Consider the following 15,170-nt stretch of genomic DNA (forward strand, 5'->3'; position numbering starts at 1 on the left):
GTCTGTACAGCTCCTCCAGACAGTAGCTGTGAAGGAAGTACCTGTGTTTCAGAAACTTGTTCCTTGTGTTCTTGACACTTTGCATCCCAGGCCCCATTATTTACAAAGTTAGGTCTCTTGCAAGCTCAAAGCACCTTGCTCCTCATTATTATGAATGCATGCAATGACATTTCATCCTTTCATGTGCAAATTCTAAAATTCATTGTAACATAAAAATTAAAAGTTGAAAATCTGACTACAATTTGAAATGAAAGGATCAAAAATGTCAGACATTGCAGAATATTGGTTCCTAATAGAGCTCTCTTTATTTGTTCACTGTTCTTCAGTCATTTTGTTTGTTTGTTACAAAATGCAGTCTCGACTTTTATTTAAACAGTACTTAGACTAAACTGTTCATGCCATGCAAAAATAACATTTTATGCAATTTTTGTGGGGGGCGGGGCTTTCCATGTTTTATTTCACAGGCATTATTAACCTCATTTTTAAGAAACAAGTTTTGTTTTTTTATTGCTTTTATAACTAGTCACATGCTGGTTTCACGTGTGGGGCAATAACCTGTGTCTCCTGTGTTGGAATGAATTTCTGGGGCAAACAAGTGGTTTTCCATTTTGCAACCTTCTTGGCTGTTGTCCTTTTTGACTTCAGCCACAGCATGGTAAATGTCTTGCCTACAGTTGTGACTGGTGTCCTGGGGAGGGGAAGAGCCCACACAGGCCTCTTCTCTTAAAGGGTCTCTTCCATCACTAGGCTTATCTGCAAAGCAATTTGGGCTGGAGCCTGCCTGCTTTTCCTGACTTGTCCCTTGGAGCTCCAAGAACTCATCATCGTCGCCTGTGTCTATTTCAGTGAAGCTCCTCCTCTCTCTCGAGAAAGGAAACAGTTTCTGCTTGGGGAACCGAGGGGTCAGCCCTTTGGAAGGTCCCTGACAAAGTGTTGAAACCTCAGCGCCCAGCAGAGGTCTGTCTCCTGGGGCGGGGTTTTCTTCCAAGAGGATGGTGCTGATGAGCTGAGGGGTGGTGAGGGAAAAGTCAGCTGTGGTGACGGGCAGTGGCCTGGCTGTGCTGGGCGGAGTCTGGGGTGCACTGCCTCTGTTTTCCTTAAAGTTCACTTTGAGTGACCGGGACTTAAGTGGGTTGCTGCCTTTGAGGGAGCTCTTAGGGCTGTCAGAGGCACTGTCAGACTGCAGAGGGCCATGAGGTCCACTTTGGGAACCACTAGCATCGAGGTTCAATGGAGCATACTCCAGAGCGGTATCCCTGGTCGCAGCCCCTTTCTCTCTGATTAGTGTTAGAAATGGGGGTCCCCTGCCTCTTTGGTGCTCTTCTATCCCAGTGAGATCCGGTGGGAACTTCATCTGCAGGTGAGAAGCGGAGGGAGGTGGCAGGGGCGATCTCTCAGTCTCTGTGAAGTCGGTGGCACAACTGGTAAAGCTGTCGATGCTGGAGGTGCTCTTCATGTCCACGATGACCTCGGTCTGTGCCACGGCCAGCTGATCCTGCGGACAGATTACTTCTTCCATTTCTATCTCTTCTTCATACGCAGATGGCCTCTCGGGCTGTTCTTGGCAGTCTGGGTTCGTGTGAGAGTGAGGCTGTGTCTTTGTGATTTCATTGTATAGCATCTCCAGTTTCTGGGCACTCAGATGCTGTGGGCTGGAGGAAGAAGTGTTGTTCAGCTGTTCGTGGGAGTCTTTTTGGCTAACCTCCTGGTACTTATTCTCATAAGATTTGTTGGAGCTCGTTTCTGACAGAGCCTTCCTGGCCCACTTCCACCGGCTTGGAGAGAGGTGGTTATCATCAGCCGAGTCCTTTGTGTTGGCTGACTCTCCTGCCTTGTCCACGGCCACGTCTATCAGTTCCATACTTCGAGCAAAGGCATCTTTTAAATTCATAGAAACGATGCTTCCGTTCCTTTTGGCCCTCTCAAGAGCCTCTCTCCTTTTGATTGCCTTCTCCTGGCGTTTCTGCTCCTTGTAAAACTCAGAGAAATTGTTCACGATGATCGGGATCGGAAGGGCGATCACCAGAACCCCGGCAATACAGCAGAGGCCTCCCACAATTTTGCCTAATAATGTCTTTGGGTAAATATCACCATAGCCTACAGTGGTCATGGTGATGGTAGCCCACCAAAACGATGCTGGGATACTGGTGAACTTGGTAGCATCTTCATCCTTCTCAGCAAAAAATACCAGGCTGGAAAAAATCATTATCCCCATAGCTAAAAAGAGTATCAATAAGCCTAACTCATTGTAACTCCGTCGGAGGGTGAACCCCAGAGACTGCAGGCCTGTTGAGTGTCTGGCAAGCTTCAGGATCCTGAGGATGCGCATGATTCGGAAGATCTGCACTACCCGCCTCACGTTCTGGAACTGCAGCACGCTCTTGTTGGACTCCGTAAGAAAAATGGTGACATAGTATGGCAAGATGGCCAGCAAATCAATGACATTTAGTGGGCCTTTAAAGAATTTCCATTTATTTGGCGAGGACAGGAACCGTAAAAGGTACTCCATGGTAAACCAGGCGATACACACAGCTTCCACATGGGCTAATTGGGGGTTGTCGTTGGGCTGTCCAAATTCATCCGTTTCCTGAAGCTCCGGAAGCGTGTTGAGAGACAGCGCGATGGTGGAGAGTACGATGAACAGGATAGATACGATGGCTAAAATCTGGAGAAGAGAAGAAAGTCCGAGTTAGTAAATCCTCTTAGTTGCTTGTGCAGTTAGAGGAGAGGTGGATTGGTAATTCTTTAACTGGTATGGATTACCCAAAGGTATTTCAGGAAGGTAACTTACAATGGAACGCTACCTAACTAATACAAATACATTCACTTTTTACTCGTTCATTCCATTTAGAAACCTAAAGAAGTGTGCACTCACGTCCCAGAGCCTAAGCTATTTGGAAAAAAAAAAAAAAGCCATTCTTCCCCTTCTTGTCCATTATTCTTAGGTATGATGTGGAAGTAACCACCATTTGGAATTGTTTGCAAGGAGTGGTCTTCTCTCCCTCTTAGTTACCTGTCAGTTGTCTCTCTTGTCTTCGTAGTTTGTATTTCCTCAATGAATTACCTTGTACATAAGCTAGATGCAATTTTGCTCTCTCTGTCTCAGTTTATAAATCTGTTGAATGAAGACAAAAATCATAGCTACTTCATGATTGTTGTGAGGATTACATGGTCTACAGATATGGCTAAATAAATGAAAGGTACTGGTATTCTTAGAGACTGAATAAAATGGGACTCCAGTCTTAAGAACAAAGGCCAAGTACAGGTAGGTCAGATAAGATATAGACAGCCCAAAGTAGGGATTTATTCACTATAACCCAGTGTTGGAGATATGTAAGGCAAAGTGTGAAGATAAAGGTTTGAGGGCCATGGTGGGCGGATCTTCTTTGCAAATAAAGATTGTGTGCTTGGAACTTATGACTTTTAATGAAGTAGGAAACCTCTCACCTAGCTTAGGTCTGGTTTGGTTTCATCTGATTTTTGTCCATGACCTTGGAGGTATCCTTGGTCTCAGTGATTAAATGTTGCACTGAGAAAAAATATCCAGACAATGTTTAATTTAGAGATTCAGCATCTAGTAAATATTTCAAAAGACAATGATTTAACAAACATTTGAGGCACACAGCTCAGTATATACCAGACTGAGAAGAATTAGTTTATCTCTAACTGTTATCAGGACTTCTGAAATTTTCTCTTGCTGTTCTTTCTCCATTTTCTTTTCTTTATCTTTCTCAATTTCTCTACTTATGAGCTATTCTCCTGACTTTTCACCATTAAAGCTTTTTTATATCTCTCATTGTTTTTTCTTCCTGTTCTTCCAGAACTGTTTTTCCTCTTAATTCCTATAAAATGATGCATTTCAAAATGTGTTGCATCTATTAAACAAAGATAAAGTTTCCTTAATAAAGAATATTGGATTATTAGTGGTTTTATATATATATTTAAAATAAAACTAGTACTTTTTACTTGTGTCCACATCAGAATTTCCTTTTAAAATGTAGATCAATGAATCAGAATAGAAAAAAGATTCACTTCATCTACTCTAAGAAATCCATAGGAGTAAAATTAGAAATCACTTCAAGAAGGTTTAGATGAGTTCTTGTATAAAGGGCAAATTGGAAATATTCACCTCAAATCTCTACTCTCTAAGTTCTATGGTAGGGTGAAATCTATATTCTGTCACTAAGATAGTCCTTAGGAAGTACTAGTCAGATCCCATCCATTCTTAGGCATTCACCATAAGAAATTATCTCTTGCTGTATTTTCTAGGAAGTGACACTGTTGCTTTTACCTTACACCTTTGAGCACTGTAAGCACTGGGCTTGCCGCCATCTTTTTTATATGATAATTCGTGCTCTAGATTTTTGATACCTTTTTATCTGTTCACCTGTCCATTTGGAATACATTTTACTTATATTTATCATGTCAAAGGGCAGGATAAAAGTAAACATGCAAATGAAGCCAGTCCATTATCTTTTACATTGTGGACAAAGACCACACCCAAAGTCCCAAGGTAGATCTTCAGTTTTCCTTGAGTCTGTAATGCCAGAGTAGTTCAAGAGATTATAGGTTATCTCAGTAGCTAATTTTGGGAAACAATGCAAAATTGCAGAGTTCTAATGTAGCCTATGGTCTAGCTAATTGCAGCTTAACAAAATATGGCTACCTTTAACACCTGGTAACTTACCACATGCACAACAGGATTAGAGTGAGTCCTTAAAGAGTGACTAAAGAAAGTGCCCAAATATGTTAGCCCTTAGTAGCCCTACATTTATGTTGAAGAAAATACAAGGTATTAAAGTGCACTATTTTCCATCTCAAATTCAAATTCAATCTCTTAAAACACATTTGTTTTCATTTTGGAGGAATAGCTTATTTAAAATATTTTGTGGAGCTTGACATTCTCCCTGAATGACAATACTTTAGACAAATTATTCAATATATTCCAAAGATGATGTGTGATGCAATAAGCCAAATGCAAGTTTATTGTCTTATTGTAGGTTTTTTTTTAACACAATAAATATAATAAATGTGAATTTTTTTCTCTAAGTTACAGGCTGTACTTCTAAACATGTGTGTTTTACTTTAGAACCACAAACCCTGATAGCATTTAGGTAGTGCATCATATATCATAACTACGCAAAAGTGAAGTTTTAATCTTGTCACCTCTGACAACTGGACTCCAGAGCCGGATGTTCTCTCAGCTTCAACAAACAGGCTTATGTTTGCAAATGGCAAATGAATCAGAAATTCCAAACAATAATCTGTGTAATATTGGTCAGTCCCTTTGGAGGTTTGGATTAGATCATCTCCAAGGTTCCTTTCGGCTCTCTTTTTTTGTTTTTTGTTTTTTTAAGATTTATGTATTTATGCATTCAGAACAGGGGTACAGGCCAGAGGTGCAGGGGCGGTGAGAGGATTCACCAGAGACAGAGTGGGGAGCAGAAGAGGCAGACTGACAAAGTACACTGCTGAGGGGAGCAATGAGTGAGACAAGAGAGGTCTGCCACACCATGTGGGTCACCTCTGGGGTCAGGGATCGAACTCTCACTGAAGCAGCTGTGGCTAGCTTGCAGTGCTGCACTTTAACTTGTTGTGGCACAATGTTCACCTCTTAACATTTTCTGATTCTCTTTTTAAATTGAAACATTTGCTGATTCTTGTCATGTCCACAAACTAAACCAAGGACAAGTAACAAATGAATGTGTCATCTTGCTCGAATTACAAAAACACAATTTGGTTGCTTAAGGAATAAAGAATCCAAATGCAGAGGCTTTGATAAATATTGTACTTCTGTGTTGAACATTCTTTCCTGAACAAAATCTTAAATCCATCGCTTAGACACAGTCACATGACCATCTGGATTTAAAAATAAGGCATTTGCATTTATAGACACCAAAGATTGGTTGCATTTATAAGAAGGAATGAAGGAAGCCAGAGATGCCTCAATGTACCAACTTGTCGATGTTGTATTTGGTGAGAATAGTGGGTGTTTCATGGTGACAAGAACACAGGCCTGGGAATTAAAACCCAAGGCTCTACCTCTGCTGGCTGTGTGGACAATTCCATTCAGTTCCAAGCCCTAGTTTCCTGATCTGCAAAAATATACCAGACAAAAATCATTGCTAGCTCGTGATTTTCATGAGGATTGCATGTTACATGGACATGGCTAAATAAAGAAAGGCACTGGTATTCTTAGAAACTGACCCTCACATTTGCCTCATCTGCCACTGAGGGTTCTTAAGGTTCAATGAAGATCCTGCACATGAAGCACCACATAAAATGTGAAATGGTATAAATGTGAGAAAGGCTGGAGATGAGTCTGGAAGAATCCCTTGACTAGTCATGGGAGGGAATAAGGAACCCTTCTATCATTTTATACTTCATTTTAATACAACTCTAAACCTATAAAATCTTATATTTTTAAGCAATGGCTTGTACGAGAAACTCAGATACTGTAACTTATTTACCTTAGAAGTGAACCACCTAATTTGCCAGTATTTATTTAAGAGTTGGATTGAGGTGGGATGGGTGAAATGGGTGAAGGTGGTAAAAAGGTACAAAGTTCCAGTTGTAAAATAATTAACTCCCAGCATGTAATACAACCTGCATAATGTAATGAACAGCATGGGGACTGTCGTTAACAATGTTGGATATTTTAAAGCTTCTAGGAAATTTCAGAAAAAGGACAAAACAAGATGGCAGGTCACAAGTTGTTGTAAAAAAGTATATTTTTAAAAGATGTGATGAATATTTAAATCAGTAGGCTTTGAATAAACATGATGTGTGTCATCCAATCAGTTGAAGATCTCAAGTATGAAGACAAGGTCCCCAAAACAAAAGTAACTGAGCCTCAATACTACAGCACTGGAGCCCTGCTGTTTCAGCCTGCTTGGTCTGCTTTGTGGATTTCAGGTTTGAGACTGCAACATCAGCTCTTACCTGAATTTCCGGTATAATGACTTACCCTATGGATTTCAGATTGTCAGTCCTCACAATCAAGTGAGCCAACTCCTTAGTATCTTGTCTCTGTCTCTTTCCTCCCTCTCTCTCTGCCACCTTATATATATCCACTCATTGTTTGTTTGTTTCTAGAGAATTCTGAGGACAAGTAAAATAAATACATAATAGTAATAATCTAAGAAAGTAACCTGTAAAACACTAAACAGTTTAATTATTACACTTATTTGAGAACTTCCCAAAGTAAGCATCTATTCCTGTTAAAGCATAAAAAGAAACTGATTCCTCATTTTTCTGACTCCAATGCTTAGATGATGGTTCTTTTAACATTATATAAAGAGAGATATTCATGGGCATGTCACAATTAGGAGGGCCACGAGGAGAGATGGTTCTGTACTTGGTACAAAGGAGTCAAGAATTCCCTAAGTTGGACTTTTTAAAATAATTGCCAACTTCCATAATGCCCCTCTTCCATTCAGCTTAGCACAAGTGAACTCAGGAAAGGGAAGTAAAAGCAAAATAAAGATCAATATAGATTATTTTCTAAACATGTATACATGATTCCTTAATTGTGTACCCTTCGGGATTCATTCCTAATGTAGTATGGGGAGTCAGTAATTGATTCTGATTTTGAGATCCTTATAAACACTGCTTCATTTCCATGTAGTTTCATATTTCTGTTCCTTATTACTCACATTTAGTAGTTGACTTGACTTGATTTCCTCCTAGCCAAGCAGTTGAAAGAGGAAGGAAGAAATTTATAAAAATTTTCATGGGGTCATGGAAGCAGCCCAAATGCCCAAAAGTAGATGACTGGATTAAAAAGATGCGGTACATATATACAATGGAATATTACTCAGCAACCCAAAAAGAGAAACACATGTCTTTCACAGCAACTTGGATGGAGCTGGAAAAGATCATGCTTAGTGAGATAAGCCAGAAAGAGAAAGAAAAATACCGGGTGGTTTCACTCATAGCAGGAGTATAATGGACCAGGCGAGAAAATAACAAGAATAATGAACAGCCATATACCAGAGACATTTTGTGGGGGTGGAGTAGGGAATGGGATCAAAAACAGGGGGGGTGAGGAAGGAAGTGCACGGGATTATGGTGATGGCACACGGGTGACTTGGTGATGGGAACCCCACAGGGATTACAATTGAGATGGAAAAAAATGTACAAAATGATGTAAAAACAAACTGTTATAAAAAAAATTTCATGGGGTAGAATCTCAGCCTTACTAGCTATTGAGATAGAGTCTAGGATTCTTTATGTTTATGATTAAGTTTCCCAGAATGATTGAGTAGCCCTGACAATCTGCACTGTTACTGGAAGGAATAGTCAGAGTGAACCTTGATTAAAATCATCACTTGTCTTTGAAATTATTATTTCCTCATGTTAAAGACAGCATAATAAAAACTTTAAGCTTTGAAAAAGAAAAAAATTTCTCTCTCAGAGCTAAGCAGCAGTTTTTATTGGTACATGAAAACATGAGACACACACTGTATTATTTGACAGAACTGCTTTCTTTTAGAAAAGTTTATCTTAAACTTACAATCTGAAATCATACATGGAAAAGACTAATTAAAACCCATTTAAACTAGCTATTTTCTGAAAATTTGTTCATTCGTTGCGTTATCTCTTACCCACTCCATTGTCCAATTTCTGCATGGAAGTTTTCTAAATTTCCAGAATTAAAGTGCCATTAAAATTTGTCATTGTTTCTTAGACACCTAGTCAGCTTCATGACCTCATCAATCATCATTAACAGAAACTTGCAAGGATTTATTTCTTCCATTACTCCCCTATCTAAAGACTGTGTACCAACAGTTTCAAAGAAAAAGAAGAAACTAAAAGGTTAATATAACCGTTGTTTCTCCTTTTAATGAATCTCTGCACTAAACCTCTTCTGAAAAATATTTTTGGAGTCAACATCATTAAGAACACATTATAGAATGCCAGTAAAACAGAAGACATATGAGAGGCATGCTGAAATGAAGAAGCTCTGCCTATGGGAAGTTAGAGTAGGGCTGAATCCAGTTGTGGCTATAAAAAACCTTGTGAGAGTCACGATACATCTGCTCTCAGGGAAGGGCAGTGGTTCTGTCCCAGGGCCGTGAGCTTGTGTGGCAGAGGACAGGTGTTCCTCACAGCATGCAACTGAGCATCACAGACCAGGACCTTTTATTGAGTCCTGTCTGGCTTCTTTTGACAATAATAACTGAGGGGCAATGATTTGAACAGCCTCAAGTTAATATTATTAACAGTTAATTATAAATAATAGTAAATGACAAGTTAATTATGATAATAACTTGTATAATAATAAATAACAAGTTAATTATTAACAGCCTAATGTACTTGGGGAACAAGGAGAATGTTTACTGGGCAGAGGGTCCTGTTTTTATAACTATCTGATATGGACATTTTCTACAGTCATGTAGAGCCATGCTGTTATCTGTAGAGGGCAGGCCCAGGTTCTATCATGAGGGCTACTTAATGCCTTGTCAATCAAAATATGGTGAGAAAATCAGCAGTGTCACTTGAGAGTTAATTGGAAATGCAGACTATCATGCCCAGATCCACCCCATTGAATCAGAATTTGTTTTTCACAGGTTTCCCAAGTGATTCATAGGCACATTTAAGACTGAGAAGCTCTGACCTCAGACATAAATGCACACAATTAAAATAATCTTGGAGGCCCTTTCATAGTTATTTAACTAGTGGATCTCATTTCTGGAAACAAGGGTGAATCAGCAGATCTTTTTGGGCTTTTCAACACTGTTTGGAGGTTCTGGGATGGTAGGGGGGTAGTTGGCTAGAAAAAGCCTCACAGATGGTGCTGAAGTCATTTCTAATCCCATCCTGATCTCCTCTCCCAGTCTGCAGTTGACAGACTTTGCTTTAAACACTTTCACATAATACAATTCAACTTGGCAGTAGAAAGAATAATGCTGGATTAGGAGTCAAATAACTTGACCTCCTTCCTGGGCCTGCTTTACTAAATTAACTGCATGATTTGAGCCACATGATTTGACTGGCGCCTCAGTTACTTCATGTATAGATTGAGGTCAGTCATGATGACTTCATTTACACTGGGTTGTAGTGGTGATAAAATTATATAATGCCTGTGAAAGTGCTTTGGGTGTAATATAATTCTATATAAATGCCAATAATTTTATGATAATCAAGTACTTTTTTTCACATGGACTATAGTGTTTGGGAGTGAGTTATTAACTCGTATATGCTAGAAGTAGAACTTTTTCTGATCACTTTCTGTTAAAAATTAGTGCATCATTTCATATGAAATTGCCATTTGGCCCATTTCTTGTATATTGCTAACAGATTTCAATAAGTTTGGTAGAGATAAGAGATAAGTAACTGGCTTTTTTTTTATATAACAGTTTATTTTTACATCATTTTGTACTTTTTTTTTTTCATCTCAATTGTAACCCCCAGGGTTTTCCCATCACCAAGTCACCCATGTGCCATCAAGTAACTGGCTTTCAATCCAATTCACAGTAATTTTTATATATGATGTTAAGTAAGGATCTAGCTTTATTTACTTATTTATCTATTTTACATGTGGATGTCCACATTTCCCAGCACCATTTGTTAACATGGTTTTCCATTTTCCGCTATATGGTCTTGGCTCCACTGTCAAAGTTTAACTATCCATGCCTGTGTGGGTTTATTTCTAAACTCTCTACTATGTTCCATTTGAAAAGTCTGCTTGAATGGTGTCCCTCTCCTACCCATTCATTTTCATCCCTGTCACCTGCAAATTAGTAAAGATAAAGTCATGTTTGTGTGGTGACATGCATCTGAGGAGGTATGACCCTATGCCTGTGGATCACTGGCAGTACTGTAAACTAGTGTTAATTGAAAATATAAGATAAACTCATATATGATTAGGTGGCCCCTAAATCCAGTAACCCTGTACTTGGTGTCCTTATAAGAAGGCATTGAGAGACAAAGATGCACAGATAGGGAAAATGGTCATATGATAATGAAGGCAGAGCTTGGAATGGTACAGCTATAAGTCCAGGAATCCCCAAAGCTGACAGAAACTAGGAAGAGGCAAAGCATTCTTTTCTAGAAGCAGAGTGAATAGGGCTCTGTTCAACTTCGATTCAAACTTCTAGTCTCTAGAGCCTTTTTAAAAAAATTATTTACTTATGCATATAAAAAATGGGGCTCATGCCAGAGGTGTAGGGGGCAAGAGGGTTCACCAGAGACAGAATATGGAGCAGAACAGGCAGATGGACTGAAGAACACTGCTGAGGGGGAGCAGTGGGTAGGTCAGGAGAGGTCTGCTGCACCATGTAGATCAGCTGCCTGGCCAGGAATAGAACTTATGCCGCAGTGGCTGTGGATAGCTTCATAGCACTACGTTTTAACTCCTTGCACCACCAAGGAGGGTCCTTAGCCTCTATAGATTTGACAGAATAAATTTCTCTTGTTTTAAGCCATCCAACTTGTAGCATTTTGTTGCAGAAACCCTATGAAAACTATTGAAGTCAGGTAGTAGTATTCAATGAGAGTGTCCACTCTTTAATGAAAGGTGTAGCTAAGAAAATTCAGAGTCATTACATACATGCTCTTCAAAGGTAAATTTAAAGCTATTTGAAAAGGAAAGGAACTTCAAATTTGGAACCCTAGTCAGCTTAATTGGGAGAAACAAAGTTGTATTTACTGTTGGAAGTAAACAGCTGTGATTTGTTACGTAGGTAATTAACACCTGCATTCCAAATAGCAGGCCAGTACAAGTGGAACATGTGGGTCCAGGAATTATAAAAGTCATTCATACTAGAGGGTTCTAAAAGAAAAACAAGGAAATACTGCAAAATAACAGATTAAAATACTGAAGTTAGTGAAAAGAAATTCCTTTGAAGTAGGAAATTAAAAAAATAAAATTTAAAACACATCCTCTTTTGGTGGTTTGTAAGTTAAAGTGTGGGGAATTCTCATGTTATTGTGCAGATAAACCAGTTTTTACATAAAAAACATCCACATGTGTAATGTGTATTCTTCTGTTATTCAAGTCTATCGTAACAGGTCCAACCCAAACAACTACCTAAGTAAAGTTTAGAATAGCATTTTATAACGCATACGTGGCAACCCTATAGTTGGTTGTAAATCAAATCCAAAGGTCATACTCAGAATTTTAAAAAGAGAGGTGAACTAGAATAGATGAGAGTAGGACAAAAGATATCAGGGAGAGTAAGATATTGTGAAATGTGTTTGATATATACATATGTTTGATATGTATGTGTCCATAATTGTTACGCCCCAAGTAATAGAAATAGTAGTTTATTATTCAATTATAATTATAACTATAATATATATTATATAGTATAACTATAATTATTTTATTTTAGTGGTTCAAATAAAGGTAACCATAACCCTAATGTTTCCAAGTTAAGCTTTCAATAAGTTCTATCAATGGGGATGAAGGTAGGCTACCTTCTACTCACCCCCCAAATAAAGACCTCTTTATCTTTCAATATTCTTACTTTAGATTTTGACAATCTACATGTGTTATATACTATAGGCCATTTCTTAAAAATTTGTTTTACTGAAATATAAATGACAAAACATTGTAATAGTTTCAGGTATACAACATAATGATTTGGTATTTTCACATTCTTAGTTCTGACATTTGGATTTCTGACCTTTTATTTTGTATTTTTTGCACTTTCATTACTATTTGGATTTTGAATGGACTTAATGGATTCAACTATTTCATTTCATGTTATTTCCTATGATAAAGTTAGGGTGATGCATTTCCATTAATCACTAGGAAATATCATTACTACTAAACCTTTGCTATAAGGAAATGTCATATAATAAATTATGCCTAATCATTACTGCCATTTTAGGACATTTTTTATTACTCTCTGAATTGAATCACTCAACATTTAATGGAGGTTAATTGACACCATTCATAAATTACTGATTGATACTGGTTTCTAAATATCACATGGGTTTTTTTCACCTTCATGATTTGTATCAAAGTAAGATAAAATACCTGATTTTTTGTTAGATGGGTATTTATCACATAGGAATTATATGATTTAAATAAGTAATATCAAAATAACGGATTATATCATTTTAAAACTAAAACCTTGGCTTGTAAGTCATGTTTTGGATTCAAATCCCAGTCATCAGGCATGTACTTTTTAGATGATAGAGATAATATCAAGGTTAGAGCTCAAATATATACAGCATATATTAGATGCTTATTTAATAGTGCATATATCTAACAAATAGTTTTCACATATGTAGACACATATACAATCACTCCCAATTATTAAGGCAAAATTCTATCACCAAGATATTTAATCTATATGTAAAAAATACTCTGACAATATTATGACAAATATTCAGATAAATTTTATATATAGCCTTAAGAAACTCATGTTTGAATTTCTTACTTTGAATTTCAGGCAGATGTTTGTCAGTATTTCAATCATACATGGTCACCATGGTCACACATCACAGCCCCTGACCATACCTCATTTTCTATAGCCTGTGGGATACCTGGACTAGTCAGGTAGGGAGTTTGTTAGCTATATTTTCCCGTTCAATAATAGGAAGGGGTAGCCTATGTTTTGTATGGTGTACAATGATCTTGAATCATTTTAGTTAAAATGCTACCTCTTCTAAAAAAATTTTTTCCCCTTGATCTCCATAGTAAGCATCATCACTTTATTTTGTTTTCAAAATGGGAGGACATCTACTGACAGAAGACTTGTGGATAAGGCCCTCGGGAATCCATTGTTGTTACAAATCAAGAGGAGCTGTCCTTTCTTGTGGTGCTGAAGATGCCTAACTGTGAAGAGGTAATCATTTTTTTCTTTTCTTTTCTTTCTTTCTTTTTTTTTTTTAAAAATTATTTATTTATGCATACAGAACTGGGGTACAGGCCAGAGGTGCAGAGGCAATAAGAGGATTCACCAGGAGCACAGTGGGGAGCAGAACATGCTGACTGACGAAGTACACTGCTGAGTGGGCCAGGAAAGGATCACCAGCAAGAGTGGGATCGAACTCATGCTGAGGTGGCTTTAGATTCTTAATGCTGTGCTTTAACCCACTGCACCACCAGGGAGAGCCCAAGAGGTGTTCATTTTTTCATAGAACCATTTTAATTTTGTGGCATACTTTATAGAGTCATTTAAACATGTGACTTTATATACATACACAGCTGTATATTTCCTTTAAGGATGACAATACTGATACATATTGCTAGCTGTGCTTGAGGATGTGATGAGAAAGAGCTATGTGCTACCCAAAGCCTTTTCCACTAATAAATGTATATTTTGAGGTCACAGATGTTGTTTGCAGAGCTGACTATTGATCACAGCTTTGTTATTTAGACTTCTAGGACTTAAAGTGCCAGACCAGTTTCATTTATGCCTAAAACCTACAATTCAACCTCTCTACATAGACAAAGGGCATGACTATACACATTATATTAAGTTAGGGCATAAATCTGCAGTTCGATGAGCCCTGGCTGGCATTAAATGACCTCTGGGAAGCTGAAAGATTTGAGTATCAGAGAGACTGAATTATTGATTTTCTCATAGTGTCAGAGTACTATTTTATGGTTTTGGGTAATTTTGATAAACATAATAAAAATTAAAAAATTCATTTTGCCAGTTATTTACAAACTGGCTTAGAGTTTCATAAAAAGCATTATATAGGAGTTTGTCCAGGTCTTGGAACTCAACCCAAAGAATGGCCATTGAAAATGTGTGTTATTCTTATAAAATTTTTATTTACACAAACACAAATTCAAGAAATACCATCTGTGGCTCTTAGAGTTTCTAAGTCTTAATTTTTAAAAGCATTTATCCCAGGAAAACAAACTCTAAGCTTTCTATATAAACAAAAGAGCTAACATTATAAAAAAGAACCCACAGAGTAGTTCTCATGGCTCCAGCCTCTCATTGCATAAATAGTAGGTGTTGCTTCTGAAAGTCTAAGCACACGAGAGAACAAAGAACAGGCAGATGATGACTTAGCACTACTGCGAAAGACACAACTTTTACACTGCTTGGTCTTTTTGCTTTAAAGTTCTCTTCCTAATGATATGGTTGGGAGATTGTCAGGTACCACACATTTGGCAGATAAACAAAGAAAACCAAAATTCACAATAGCAATAGGCTAAAAAGAATCAATATGCTCTCTGCAAACCATGACTAGGTAGG

At 37.9% G+C, this 15,170-nt stretch overlaps 1 protein-coding gene across 2 annotated transcripts in view; it reads right to left on the bottom strand.

Annotated features, from left to right (window-relative positions):
- Positions 1 to 282: 282 nt before the first annotated feature.
- The window catches only part of KCNB2 (potassium channel, voltage gated Shab related subfamily B, member 2), a 354,089-nt gene continuing 339,201 nt past the window's right edge, over positions 283 to 15,170 (bottom strand). The window contains exon 3 of one of the 2 annotated variants that reach the window (XM_004679802.2): positions 283 to 2,665. In XM_004679802.2, coding sequence (XP_004679859.1) covers positions 524 to 2,665 — 2,142 coding nt within the window. In that variant the 3' untranslated portion in view covers positions 283 to 523. The remainder of the gene's footprint in view (positions 2,666 to 15,170) is intronic. The other variant, XM_012723032.1, reaches the window with a different exon arrangement.

The sequence above is a fragment of the Condylura cristata genome, unplaced genomic scaffold, assembly GCF_000260355.1.
Source record: "Condylura cristata isolate star-nosed mole 26May11 unplaced genomic scaffold, ConCri1.0 scaffold00009, whole genome shotgun sequence".
Taxonomy (NCBI): Eukaryota; Metazoa; Chordata; class Mammalia; order Eulipotyphla; family Talpidae; genus Condylura; species Condylura cristata.